Source organism: Fringilla coelebs (genome assembly GCF_963513975.1).
Source record: "Fringilla coelebs genome assembly, chromosome: 2".
Taxonomy (NCBI): Eukaryota; Metazoa; Chordata; class Aves; order Passeriformes; family Fringillidae; genus Fringilla; species Fringilla coelebs.
Window position 1 is genome coordinate 12,169,098 of NC_140029.1, and position 15,660 is coordinate 12,184,757.

Genomic DNA, 15,660 nt, shown 5'->3' on the forward strand with positions numbered 1-15,660 from the left:
TGAAATAATGTACTATATGTGCCTAAATTGTGTTTATTGCTGTGCATACTTAATATAATCTTGGTTACAATAATTTATATCCTGCTGTCTGCCAGAGAGTATTCCTACAAAGGAATTCACTTTATTCAGATGACAGGGAAAGTCTCTTGGTTCCTGTACAAACTTTCCTGTTAGGTCTATTCATACTGTGCTGGAAACACTTTATTTCTTTTTTTGTTTGATTGTTTGTGGGTTTTTTGGATTTTGTTTGTTTGTCTGTTTGTTTCTCTTTTCTAACATCAGGCCTACTTAGCCAAGAAAAATTCACCAACAGCTTTATTTTTCTGGGTGAATTTTGGCATGTCAAATTGCAACCCTGTGCAGAACCAGAAGACTCACTGAAAAAGTGGGGAGGACAGAGGATAACCAACTTGTAAGGTGTTTAAAATAATTATTTGCTGTTTTGTAATTTTTTTTAATCCAGATCCATTATTGTCTGTTGTGGAATCACATTTGTCTTCTTAAGTAATATGACAGGAACCAACCAGTTACCAAAGTCAGATTTTTTGAGTCAGGCTAATAGTATTCTTTGTTTCCTTGAGGGAGGCAGGTATTGGAGAGTGTTGGTGTGAAAAACACTGAAAGGTGAAACTGAAAAGACTCAGAATTAACAAAAAAAAAAAAATCCCAGAATGTAATTTTAAAAATAAATTTATATATAATGGATATTATGTATTTATATTATAAATACATAACATCTGCATGACTCTATAATTACAATATAGTTACCCAAAATTTTAGGATTTCTGATATATAAGGAACAATGTTAATTAATTCCTTCCTGGACAGGTCTGCATTAGTGTTTTCAGCTTTGTGTTTTCATTATTATTACAAGGGGGTCCTAGGTTATCAGGGATTTGTACATTTGATTTGGTTAGCATGTTGAAGAAGAATATTGTGGAACTCAGTTCCTCGGTCATGATGTTCCTCATTCCCATGCCTTGCCTCCCCTGGCCTCCTGCTCATTGCCAGCTTTTCTCTCCCTGGCCCATGCTGCTGCCAGACCACAGAGTGGCTCAGAGCTGAAAACATTCCTCATCTTCTTACAGCTCCAAGCTTTGCAGGACACAATCTTTTCAAGAGTAAATATAACACTATATTTTATCTGGAGCCTTTGTTTCCAGAGAAGTAGTTTGTAGTGGGGTAACATATCTACCTAAAAGCCTTTTAAACAAGAAAAGCTTAAATGTAATTAGCATTTTTTTATCCTTGCAACAGGATTAACTAAATGATTGCAAAATTGGAAGTGAAGAAACAAACAGAAAGCAAAAAGTCCAGAAACTAATCTTTCTTTCCTCATCTAGGTTTTTGTACTTCATTCCTTAGCTCTCCCAGGCTATTTTATATGAAAAACCTTTGAGAAATTAAATTCTCCTTCAATTTTTATTTTGTGCTTCTATCTCATGCATTTCTGGTTACTATTCAGTGAAATAAACCTATATTTCTGATGATATATCAAGATACCTGTGACTCTAAAGTTGCTGATTGCAGCACAGCCATGCTTAGCACATTCCCAAACACCAGCTGAAGAGCCTGGCACCTTTTCATCAAACAGCTCAGGATGCCTTGAGCACCAGGGGAGCCTGTGGGTTCCTAGGACAGAGGCAGGCAGATTCTCCAGCTCTGCCTTCTCACCTTTTGCCTTAGCAAGTCTGACTTAAGCCATATCAGTCACCCCTTAGAGAAACTCCTCCCTGCAGTCACATCCTGCTCAGATGTTTTATGGAAGTCAAGCAAGATAATGACACAACAGGTTTGTGGTCCCATGGCATCAGTTTTAACTGCTGTGCATAGAGGAGCCCACCATGCCTCACATGTCTGTCACCCAGCAGGGCTGAAGCCAAATGAATAAGATGTGTCTTAGATGTGTCTTGGGAGTTGGATACACCTCTAGTTAGATACTGCATGGAGGTGCTCTGTTTAAGAACTGAATTCCAGTAGCTCTTTCAACAGAAATACACTGGTATTACTGAGCTCTTCCTCAGAAGTGTGCCCAGCAGGGGAAGATTTGGAAGTGAACCATCACCACTGACTTTTCAGTACATCATGTGCACCTGGAGCTACACACATCCCTGTAAGGTAGGTATGACTTCCCAGAACATTCCCTCACACTCACATAAACTCTTTCATTTCCAGCTCCAGCTGGAGGACTGTGAGGTGAGAAGGACAGAACTGTGGCAGGAGAGCAGGAATTGCTCCCCAGCAGCTGGTGACCTGCTAAAGAAATCCTGGTCTGCCCCAGCCTCCTAATTCCTTGCTCTGTCTTCACTTTGGGAATGGGAATACCACCCATTCCACTTCTCCAGCATCCACCAACACTTTTATTTTCCAAGTGAGGGACAAACACACCATCCCAAATACATTCTGCAGAACTAACACTTCCTGGCAGTGTCTAGACTGGTCACAAAATGTGGCCACCCCAAGTCTCAGCTGAGTAGGATTCTCCTCGCTTTGACAGCTAAGGGAACCTTGGCATTATTCCAACATTAAAATATTCTGCATCTCTGCAAGGTATGAACTGACCCCCAGAAATGAACACTGGCTTTCCTCAGGGAAACACAGACCTTTCAAAGGTTATCCAGCAGGACTAAAGCATTAAATCTAAGAGCAGAAAAACACCGTTTTTATGTTAGGGAACTATCAATTTTTTTTCACTTGTTCCAGTTCTCACAGGTTTTTCACAGGCTTTTCAACAACAAATAAATATATTCCTGTAGCTTCTTGATATAAGGCTAAGTACTGTAACTTCACCATAAATTAATGGTCAGACTTTCCCATCTGTCTGAAGGTGATGTTTTCAAGTTAACACTTTTATATTTACCAATAGCTGTTTAGTTTTCTGAAAAGTATCTTTTTCAAACCAAGCTCTTTTCAAATTATTTGATATGTTTCTTAGAACAATGAGAAATCAAAACTGAGATTAATTCTAAAACTTATAGACAAAAAGCCTCTAGCTAGCCATTAATAATTACCCTCTTACTGAAATAGTCCCACCATACAGTATATTTAGCAGGACAACATCAAAACCCAGAAAGGTTCTACCTTTTGGTTTTGTTTTTTCTTTTTTTTTCATAAAAAATATCTCAGTAAGCAACATCAGTTAAAAAACAAATGTGCAGTCACTTTGTTCTCTGTTCCCTAGTTTTGTGTTTAAACTACTTAAAATCATTTAGGACTGGCATACAGGAAAGATTTTCTGATTCAGTGCATCAGAAACAATACCTTCAGAAAAATAGAAAGTAGCTCTAGAAGGAAACATGCTACACATCTCCTTTTCTATATGATAATTTCTAAAAAAACTGTATATCAGCATATCAGAAATTTACCTGGATAGCCTGGGTCATTCAAAGTAATAGTTTACTAATATCAAAGAAAATATGAGTTATTCTCTGGCCACTATTAGCCAAAAGCTGGAAATCACCATAAAATGCTCTGCCAATGACTGTCAGAATTAATTTGCAAGCCTTCTGCTTTTTCTGATGTTGTGTTGCAGAATGTACTGAGCTTTACTTGCAGTATTTTTTTCTATGAGATTTATATATATTTTTTCCTACGAGATTTGTTTCCACCAGATTGGTTTCCATTTTCTCCTCTAGCCAATATGCTAGAAAATCTATCAATAGGTTACTGTTCTGACACCAAAGCATAATTCCAGTGTAACCTACTGTTTGTTTCTTACAAGTTGCCCTCATTGCCAATCCACAAAAGAGTTAAATTAATATATCCTGCAAAATCTAGTAACTTATGCACTCAGTTTTGGAGCCTTCATTACCTCTGCAGCAGTAGGATGTGAAAGTGACCAATCATACCCACCATCCACTAGACGAGAAAAAGTGAAACACAATGCTTTCTTCATGCATCAATTTCTCTTCATTCTCCTATGCATAAATATCCATACATTCAGAATTATCAGATGCTATTATGATAACAGTACTGTTTGCTGGATGATTTGCCCGGCACAACCTTTGTAATTATAGAATATCTTTGCTGCCAACAAAGCACAGAAGCCTTCTGAGCAGAACTTAAATCACAAAATCCCAATGAATCCCAGAGTAAGTATGTATAAATATACAGAGAAGGGAAAGTTTAAAAAGAAAAGTTCAGATACTCTGGTCACTGTTTGACTTTCATCAAGATAAACCCTAGTATCAGTAACCAAAATCTTAGCATTCAGTATTAATTATTAAGTTTTTTTTTTGTCAACAATCTTGTCAATGGTATATCAGACATCTCTGCATGGAATCAACATGTGTCTAATGTCTTTTCAATTAAATTATTCATGTCAACATGCCATCACATTGCCATCATACATAAACACATCAAATTCCTTCATACAATTTGAACAGAGGTTATGTTTGCTACTTACCTAACTGGGTCTCCTGAACTGTTAGCTTACTCTCCAGGGGGTGTAAAAGCTTTGGTGGTTTATCTGTTAGTGGCGCTAGAAAAGAAAGAAATTCACACATGTAGTGTTCTGATTATTACTGAGTAGACTAAGACTTGGTTTTATACCTATTATTTCAAGAAGGCTTTGGTTTCCTTTTGTTTTAATAATGTTCATGCCTTCAGTAGCTTAAATGTTTTTGCTTAGACAGTAAATGTAGCACCAAAATTAAAGGCCCTTGTATTAAGAAAGTAATTTCTTTAAACCCCCACAAAAACAAACAAATAAAAAAAAACCCACAAAAAAAAACCCAACCAAGCAATAAAACAAAACTAAAAAAAAATCCCCAAACCAACCAACCAAAAAAACCCCAAACCGAAAATGCACTGACATTGCAATTTTCTCTTTTGGTAAATATTATCCAGAATTTCAGTTTGCTGGGATATTTAATTACTTTTCTATAAGGTATAGTCATTAAAAGATAAATAACATAAGTTACTGTAAAAGAATTTAGAATATTTGATGACAATTTTATTTGAAAGATATTCCCAACACTGAAACTTGGTAAAGTGGAGTACTAGATAAGTTTTCAAAATCCAAGGAATGGATACGATGAAATAATGTCAAGATTCCTAATACAATGGCTTCTCTTTTACCTTTTAGTCTACCCTGAAATTATATTAGTATACTTTATGCAATAATGGAATAGAATGAGTTTTGTAGTGGTCAAAAGCCTTCTGAAGGTTGTTGAAGTGTGTTCAAACCATGCATGCATATAAATCATCCTATTCTACTAAATTTAACATCTGCTTACTCAATTCATAGAAGTGACATTGATTATTAATACCTTTGTTGTTGTTAGCAAGTGTACTTTTTACTATGTCTGAGAGATGAGTGCTTGCCATATAAAACAAAAAGAATGATTTTTTTTCCCTTTAATACTGGTAGTAAATATTCACGGGAAATTTCCAACTTTTCTAGTCACCTGCAACATTTTGATATTCTGCTTTTCAACATCAATTCATACTTCAGTTTTTAACACAGATTATGGGCTGTCGCAGATTTAAAATACATTTGACATTTTGATATAGCTCTAGAATATTTGTTCCCTTCAACTTGTCAAAATCAATGCTCCTTTTCTTACTGACACACACACATACCCATATGTGTATGGGCTTAATCTACTAAACACACTTGTCTCCTGTCAGTGGAATAGCAGGAGAAGTTTATTTGCATTCTCTTCATTTTGTTTCCTCTGGTCTTTTAGTAAATTATCAACGTTCTTTAAAAGGTACAGCATTAATTTCAACTTTGCAACAATTACAGAATGGAACCATTATCAACTTGTTTCTGCTTTACTGAGATTATTTTATATATAAAAGCATAAACCCACTCAGCTGGTATCAGAGGTGTTAACCCATCAGACCTAGCAATGAATCAAAATTCAGCGGAGTGGTAAAACACATGTACTTGGTCCAAAAACCTTCTCTCAGTTCATTCTTCTTACAGCTCCTAGTCTCTATGGGAAATCATTCTGCACTACAGGCTTTTGAGAGAGCTGAAAGATTTTTGGCATAATCTCTGGTTTGCTACTTTTCTTTACACCAATGCTAATTCTTTTTATCTGTTTTTCTCTATTTTTTTTTTTTCCTTAAAGGCTAAAGTGGGTGGAAGGGAAAAGGATTCAAAATATATTTTCTTTTTAAATTGTAAAATTAGTCATTCCCATTTCTTAACTTCTCTGTAAAGGCTCATAATTTGTCAGCACATTGCCATTTTTTAAACATCCACTATGAATTTAAATTTAATTTTGCATTTCTGTCATTCTCAACTCAATTATTATTCATCAGATAATGTCTTCTGAGTCACTGTTTTTCTAAATCTGTTTTGAAACTGTGAGCAAAGTTCCCTCATTGTAAGTAAAGATATAGTAACTTGTGGAGTTAATATGAATGCAATGAATAAGTAGATTAGAAACCAGCATTTTAAGCAAAGATCAACATTACTTTTATGATCCTGTATGTCGGGTCTCTAAGAAGCTTTCTACTTTTTAATGAAAAGGCCCAGGATGTGGAGATAAGTTATCCTTCAACAGAAGTATGAAGTTGTTATAAAATGAATGTCCAGTTTAATTTATGAGATTTAATACATAATTTAACAAATAAAATGCTACTGAAAACAATAAATTAGACACATAACTGATATATCAGAATGACAGGAGCATGTAGGTGGAAGGATCCTTTGGAAGCCACATGACCCAAACTTCTGTTGGAAGCAGGCTCAATAGAGCAGGTTTTCAGGACCTCCCCTAGTCACATTTTGAACATCACTGTGGGTGCAGATTTCACCTCTTTGGGTGTTCCAGCTGCCAACCTCTCAGTGGCCCTGCACTGCACTTGGTTCAGTACACCAGTCTTTCAGAACAGCAAAAAGCTGAAAATTCCTGTGTCCCAGGTGAGGCCTCACAGGCACTGCAGGGCTGGGAAGGATTGTCCTCCTGGACCTGCTGGCTGAAGGCTTGCCAAGAGCTGTGCAGTTGGGATTCCCCAACCCATGCTCCATTTATAGTCCACCTTGGCTGACAGGACCATTTATGCAAAGATTTTTCCTACTCAGTCAGTCCCAGGTTCTGCTCTGCTTCTAGACCAAGAAGTTGCCTTTGCATTTATTAGACTCATGATTTTCTCCAACTTTTCAAGGCTTCCTGAAGGAGCACCTCTGTTCTCTACTTTGTCACCCATTCCTCCCATTTTGCTTCGAGCTCACTCTGCCCCATCCCCAGGAGTACAAAACCTCCCTAATCGATAGTAAAACAAAGTCAATAGAAGTTAATTGTGTCATATGCTTATTTTAAAGGGGTATTTACCAACATTTGTAACCAGTAAGAGTTTGTATTTAGTGAGAAATGTAACTCTAAAAATTCTAAACTGGGGAAAGTATCCCAGCATTGCATTTGTTTAGATGTCTACCAACCTGACACTGTTGTATGACTGTCCTATAAACAATCATATTTCCCAAGGCAAACTCCTTCACCTGTCCAGAAAAATAAACATATCCTTGGGTACTCTGCATTCCAGAGCTTTAGACTGTAGGGAACTACTGTGAATAGGAGCTATATAGGCAGGGAAAAGAATTTTAATAACTATATGTGCTTAAATAGCAAATTTTCCAAGGTGATCTGACACTTTTCCTCAGTCAAACAGGGCCTTTAGTGTCTGTTATTTGATCCATTTCTTAATCTGAGCATGTATGTAAGTCCATTCTGGCATATTACATCCAGTGGACTGATGCAGAGGTGAGAATTTCTCTAGCTTCCTCAACACCTCTCAAGGTGGACTCTCCATTATAGAGAGTCAACATTAATGGACAACACAGTGTTACTGCAATCTTCATTTAGTTTAGGAATTCTGGAGTAGACCTGTGTATCTCCTATAAACTTTTTCATATCCTTAAAATCATGGGGAATGACTTAACTAAGCCATGTGGGAGTCTGTTCAAAATCAATATTATTTTCAGGCAGATATATTGAGCTATATTTATCTACTAAATTGAACAGCAAAAGCATAATTTAATCCTTTCTTTCTAAAATTTCACTAAATAGCAAGAACCCAACAAAATTTATAAGACTCACAACTATGTCTAGCCTCTTAAATCAGTTAAATAACTTTTATTCTTTTTTTTATAAATAGATGCACAAAGGCAATAATTTTCGTGTCCTAAAAAAAATCTACAATTTGAAAGCACTTCCTGTTCTGTACTGTATGCAAAGAACAAAAATCCTTTGAATATGTTTAAAAATATAAAGAGAAGATCCTCTTCCCACCAGGTAGTACTTATCAACATGGCTGTCACACAGGAGGAACAGAGTGCTCAGGTTCCTATTCTTGCATGAGGGAATTCTCAAGTCTCTTGGCAAGAATCTTAGTTCCTGGATATTATTATCTTCTCATGCACGGATTCACTTCTCCCTTCCTCCCTCTTGTTTTTTTCTTTCTCTTTCCTTCTCACTTCTTTTTTTTGCTTTTGTTTTTCACCACCCTCTCACCACCCTTCCCCTCCCCACTGTCCACCCCCACCACTTTAGCATCAAGAAATCATTTTAATCAAAATTGGTATATTCTTCTTTAAAAACAATGGGGGTTGATAGGTCAGTACCTTTTAAAGAAAAGCTGTTTGATCATAAATCAAGTTTACAGCTCATCTTATGTTTGACTTCTGAACCACCATTGATGAATGGTTTGAAAACAAATATGTGTCAAACTTGAAGTAAACTTAAGCTAAAAAAATAAAAAGGTGAAGTAACTAATTCTGAAGATTTATTAAAAATTAATATACAACTTCAGAAATACCAGTCAGCTGCAGTCATATTGATCCTGCTCAGAGAAAAAAGTGGCTAAATTCACATTCCATGTCTATCAGACTGGATGTACATTTAAAATATATTGAACAATTTTTCTTGCGGTAATGAAAGTGAGAGCCACCACAATCAGTCACCCTGCTGGAAACCAGCCAGAAGATAATATTTTTACATCAGCCACTGACTTCCTTGGTCCTCTTCCTACGCTGCTGATTTAGCTTTAGATGAAAGTGGTCACATGATAGGTACATACACTTTCTCTGTGCAAAGCACTATCATTTGCAGAGACCAGCCAACTGTTAGATTTTTAACACATGCAATGAAGAGATCCTAATTCAACCTGTATATCAAAATAGCACTAATCTGGACATCAAAATGGAGCTGCCTCAAAATGCACAAACTTAATAATAGAAAAATTTTCTAGGTTTATGTGTTTTATGAAGTGCTCTCAGATTCTCCCTTGAAAATAACTACAAAAGATTTTAATTTCCTAGAAGAAGACAAGGTTTCATGGAATTGTCTGAAAATCAGAAAGCCAGTTTATTGTCTGGACATTTCATTCCAGTCAAAAAATTCACAGGAATAGTTGCCTTTCTTGTCCAGTCTGAGTTATATATATTTTAGGACTTTTCTGGTTCAAATGTTTTATTGAAGTAAAAATTACATTTTGAGGATGAAAATCCTTCTGATCTTTCTGAGATTTGAGATAACGAATGAGATTAAACCTCTTATGTTTATGAACTTAGACCATTTTTAGAAAAAAAGACTGACATGTCCCTGGAAGATATTGTAACTATAACACAGGATTAAATAGGGGGAAGAATTCATTGCTATGCAAAGGGAAAATATGGCTACACTTTGAAATCAAAGTACATCAGAGACATGGAGTTCTTTTCATGAAGTCTGCACTGTTTCTTTGAATTCAACCCACAGTTCAAAAAGACTCCATCTCTTGGTTTGTGTTCAGAAACTTGAGAGAATTCCTCATTTCCATGTACTTCCCTGCTAATTTTCTGAGCTTGTGTTTCTTTATCTCCAATATTTGTTGTGCCAGTTTTGTCACAGACAGGTAATTGTGAAGACAAGGTACTTCTGTCAGGGGAGGGATATCTGAGGAGGATATACAAGAGGTCAGACTGACTGTAAGGCTGAACAAGTTGTCAATGGAATCTGTGGCTGCCCCACCCTGGAAATGTTCAAGAACAGGCTGGATGGGGCCCTGAGCAACCTGGTCTAGTGGAAGATGACCCTGTCCATGGCAGAAGGACTGAAACCAGATAATGTCTGAAGTCCCTTCCAACCCAAGCCATTCCACAATTCTGCCTGCTCCTCACGCTCTCAGAGCTGTCCTGGCCTGGCTGTGAAGTGCATGGGGTGTGCTCACCCTTCCAGCTACCTCATCTGAACATTTATTCAAGCATGGCTAAGCATGATTATCTTATACCAACATCAGTGGAGAAGGTTTGAATCTAGAGTAAAACAATGGATTTGGGTTTAGATTGCTATTTTAAAGTGTCATGAGAGGGCTCTGAAAATAAAGCACAGTCATTGGAAAGCCCCCTTATGAAAAGTGGACATCACTGGCCATATCAGGAATCATAAGTAATTATAATAATAAAAGGAAAAACTATAGCATTCCAGTTGATAATTGCAGTGCCTTGAAAAACTTGGATGCATACTTTTATGTTTGGTTTCTTTGTTTTAATAGAAATGTCTGAAAAATAAAATGAAGTAATGCAGTAGCAGTAGTCTACAGTAGATTGCAATAAAGTTAATTATGTCCAGTATGAAGCTATATTCTTGAGACATTAATCTTCCCAGTCATTTTCCAGAGTGTTGATACTGAGAACTCCAAGATTCCTGAGAGTAAAGGTGAGCTGAGTAAAAAAAAGTAATGCAATGCAGGGATGCTGGTTTTTCTCCTTATATCTCCATATATAGGCTTAGTCCTATATATTCAGACTTATCAATAGAGACATCAATGCCTTTTAAAAAGTAAATATATGGCAAGGTTTTTCATAAGAAGGGAAGTTTTTATACCTGCTTGAGACTTAACAACCTTAAATCTCTACTCTCAGTTACATTCAGATTGGTTTTCTTTCACAAGGGCATCATTTAAAGTCACATATGCCATGAATTGCACATCAGCCCTGTAAGAATATTCTGCCTTGCTGTGTGCATGCTGAATCAAGCAGTTCAAACTGAGGGCAGATACATATAAGGACACTGAAGTTATGTGTGCAAGGCCATAGGCTTGTGACTGTAAATGAGCTGTCTAATGTGACTTTGTTTCTACTATGACTGACTGAAGATCAGCTTTTATCTTCTGAAACGTTCCCATAAATCTTCCATTACAAGACAAAAACGTCTCTCCCTTCAGTTTATGTCTTTCTCATTGTCTTCTTCTTACCATGCATTAAAAACCCCCCCAAACAATATAACAACAATTCTCCTACTGTTTTGAGCATATAAATGAAAATGGTTTTTATTTTTTACACCTAATCATTTCTTCTGATGTTTTTCACAAACTGGAGATAAGCTTTAATTTTTCAATAAGCATTTTTTTCAAAAATAACAACCATTATAGTCTTTTGAATAGAATATCAGCCCTTCCTAAAAGAAAGTGCAGAAACAGCTAAACTTGTGTTCAATAAAGAGGTTGCAAAAGTTTTCATGATGCATATTGAGAAGAGACATCACTAAAATGAAATATAAAAGATGGGAAGAATATTTCCAAGAAGGCTTTTAAAATCTTTTAAGCCTGTGAGTCCCCTGAGATTAACAACACACTGAAAACTGGAGAAGAGCAAATGCAGCCAGATGTTGGGGTTTTCATTATCTGCTCATCTCTAATTGAATCTGATGTGACACTTGTGCTACCCCTATGACTTCAGAGGAGATGTTAGTTTTCTTGAACACACAGTGACATTTCCCAGAGATCATCTCCATGGAAAAAGTACAAATAATCAAAAGGTTGCCATGGCAGATGTTAATGCAGTCTTGAAATACAAAAGAACAAAAGAATATATGTAGTTAAACAATTGAGTGAAATATCAGCCTAATATCTTGAGATGCTCTTGGTCTCTTTCTGTGTGGCAGATTTGGGATTGATATATTGATTTTATGAAGAAAAAGGGATAGAATAAAGCAAAGCTTTAATTCTAAAAGATTTTTTTTTTTAATTATAGTGACGGGATTCACCATCTCCCACAAAAAAACTCCAAACAAAAAAAAAGACCCATAGTACAGAAAGCCAAATATAAAGTATCTAAAATATCCAAAATATTTTTTTCTCTTTTGCCTGTAGTTTCTCTACACTACACCACTGTTTTTGTACAAAACTGATTCCTAAAGCAAGATAATGGAAATGAGATTTCCTATGTAGGTTTATGAAAAGGATGTCATGCTAGAACCTGTTCTACCTGCATGATCTGTTAAACTTTTCCCTTCACCTGGGTATTAGAGATATCAGATCATCTGGGAAAAAAAAAAGAATGTTGTTGCTGCAAAAAGTCAGATTATGTATTATCAGTGCATTTTTTGAAAATAAAATCTCTTGCTAGAAAAATAATTAAATGATGTATCAAGGAGCATTTAAAACACCAACTCCTCTGATGTGTCAGCTTAATGAAGCAGCTCACCAGCATGTCATTCAGCAGCAATGCAGTTGGAGCCTGCAAGGGAATCTGCTCCTGTATCTACATGTTAGCTCATGCCTTTGTTTAGAGGAGTCTTTTGGGAAGTGGTGTGTTTATAACTCTTGTATAAGGCTTGTGAAACAAATAGAAACACACAGAGTATTCTTAACAATGAGGCTACCTGAAAAGATGTCATATTCATGAAACAAAACAGATTTATATAAATAATAATAATTTAGATAAAGTTATTAGAAAAGCCACACTAAAAAACTTATCATCAAGCAAGCATTCTGCAAGACACTATTAAAATTTCTCTGCATATCATCCTAGATTCTAGGATGATTCATTCCAGGATGAATGAAGGATTCATCATTCTCACATCGTTACCCTAACCTGTTCTCTTTCCTTTTATCTCTAGATTAAAACACAGAAAATATGGGGATGGAAGTATCATAAGGTTATAGCTTCTGTAACTACAGAAAATACATATTTTTAGCAATTACTCCATAATTCTAGATGACCCCAAGAATCTCTCATTTATACAATCCATTTATTCAGTGATACCTACATTTTCTTGTTCAGCCCTACTATCATGCTTGTCATTGAATTTAAGCATTTTCTATTATTTCTTGTCCTCAATATTTTCATATTTTCCCATTTGTTAAAATTTCCCCCTGAAATGTAGCAATCGTTTCCTTTTTTTTTTTTTTGCCTCTTATTTGTGTACCCTATCTCAGATTTAGAGTTCAAACCCAAAGAATAGAGTGTGGTTTAGAATCATTTGAATCATAAAGAAACCTGGAAAAGACCTTTAAGATCATCAAGTCCAACTGCTAATCCAGCACTGTGCAATCCAATAAACCAAGTCCCCAGGTGTATCATCTATAGGTCTTTTAGGTACCTCCAGTTCCAATGTCTGTTCTCTGGACTCACTCCAGCCCCTCAATGCCTTTGCTGTGGTGAGGTGCCCAAAACTGGACACAGGATTTGAGGTGTGGCCTCACCAGTGCTGAGTACAGGGGACAATCCCTGCCCTGCTCCTGCTGTGCACTATTGCTGACACAGGCCAGGTGCCTTTGGCCTCCCTGGGCACACCTGGATCATGTTCAGCTGCTGTTGACCAACATCCCCAGGTGATTTCCACCAAGGAGATTTTTCTTTAAGGTACTCCATTGAAGGCAGCATCAGTAGAAGAATGATTTTAGGAAATGAATGGTAATATTGGGAAACTTGTTCCTGCCTTGCTTTTGTTATTTCTTCCTGTTTTTGGAGTTAGGCAGATAGTTCTTGGATATACGCTAGCTCATGACCTTTGAAAACAAATTCTAGATACTGTATATTTTTTAAAATAATTAAATCTGATCTAAATCTGCTGATAATGCTGACATTTCAAAGTAAGATTTTTCAGCCTCTGAGGAGGCCTTGTAAAGACAAGAGGACCCTATGCACCCTGACCACTTCAAATCTTCCAGTGAGCTGACATTTAAAGGCCTTGCAATTAAATATTTTCCATATTTCATAGAGTTTTTTCTTCTAGAATTTTATTCAACCTTTTAATTCTGTTGCTCTATTTAAAAATCATCTGATTTAAAAAGTGACCTGCTCTCATTCTCTCTGTTCAGTTTCTGTCTTAGACCTGTAAGATTAGAGCAATTACTTTGTTCTCCAAGTAATTTCAGTGATTTAGTCTTCTGAATCTGTCTTTGCTCTGCTAGGAATTTGGATATACTGTCATTTCTTGTGACCTAAAAACTGAAAAAAAATCCACTTTCATGAACAATAAGAAGATTTTTATTTTCTTTTTGTACTTCTCATTGAGTGCAGATGTTTTTTTCTATCCTCTCAGGCAGCTTTTTTTCATCTACTCCATTGAGACAAGGGTTTTGCTTCTAAGTTGGGAGATTTTGGACTGTAAGAAAGCAAATATCACTCCTAATCTTCAAGAAAGGCATAGAAGGAACATCTTGGCAGCATAGGTTGGACAGCCTTTCCTTGATCCCTAAGAAGATGATGGAATAAACAGTCCTGAAAACCATCACCAAGATTATTAAGAACAAGATGATGATTGAGACTAGTGAGCATGGATTCACAAAAGTAAAATTGTGCTTAACCCACCTGGTAACCTTCAGTGATGAGATGATGGGCTCAGTGGACCTGCAGACAGCAGCTGATGCTGTTTATCCTGACTTAGGGAAGGCTTGAAAGGATTTTGTCTCACTGACAAACTCAATGGACTTTTTGTGTGGATAGGGAGATGGGTTGAAAACTGAGTGAATTGCTGGACTAAGAGGGCTGCAATGAGCAGCACAAAGATTTTGGGTCAGCCTGTACCACTGGGATCAGCGCTGGTTCAGCACTTCTTTAGCGATCTGGATAATGGAACACAAAACTGGGAAGAGTGGTCAATGACCAAAAAGGCTGCTGCCACTCAGGGGGAGTGAAATGGTCTGACTGACAGGAACCTCATGAAGATAACAAGGTGAATTGCCAAGTCCTGTCCCAGGAGAGCAATAATCCCAAACTTCAATACAGGCCTGGAGCCGAGCAGCTGAACTCAGATGGTCATGGAAGGACCTTGGACTGACAGAACACAGGTTAGCTGTGAGCCAGCGCCGAGCTCTTGCAGCACCCTGGGCTGCATCAAGCAGAGCATGGCCAGCAGGTTGAGGGTGATTCTTCCCCTTTCTCAGCTGTGGTGAGACACATCTGGAGTGTTGGGTCTGGCTCTGGACTCTTCCACACAAGAGAAATATCAACATACAGGGCAGTGAAGGGCCACAGTGAGGACCAAGGGCTTGGAGCATTTCAGACAAGGAGAGACCAGGAGAACTGAGACTGCTCAGCCTGAAGAAGAGATTCCTCAAAGGGATCTTGTCCATGTCTAAAAAGCCATGATGGCTGAAGTCAAGGTAACAGAATTGTACTCTTCTCAAGGTAAGGGACAGGATAAGAGGCACAGGGAGAAAAAAAAAAAAAACAACAGGAAATTCCACTTAAACATAAGAAAAATATTGACCCACAGGAACAGAGATACTTTATTGTCTCCATTATGGAGATTTAAAACCCAAGTGGACATAACCCTCAGCTGCCTGCCCTCTCTGTTCTAAGCAGATGATTGGACCAAAATATCTCTAGCAGATCTCCACTTGTCATATAATTTTCAGCAAATATTTGTACTGTACAATCAGGTTTAGAAAGCCTGGGTATCCTGAGCACTCAGTGTCTGTGCAGCAGGTGGGATG

General features: G+C 37.0%; 1 protein-coding gene across 1 annotated transcript in view; it reads right to left on the reverse strand.

Annotated features, from left to right (window-relative positions):
* Positions 1-15,660, reverse strand: part of IL1RAPL1 (interleukin 1 receptor accessory protein like 1) — a gene marked incomplete at its 3' end in the record, with an annotated part of 579,463 nt that overhangs the window by 148,716 nt on the left and 415,087 nt on the right. Inside the window, exon 5 of the mRNA XM_084226567.1 lies at positions 4,406-4,480. Within this exon, the coding sequence (XP_084082693.1) occupies positions 4,406-4,480 (75 nt within the window). The remainder of the gene's footprint in view (positions 1-4,405; positions 4,481-15,660) is intronic.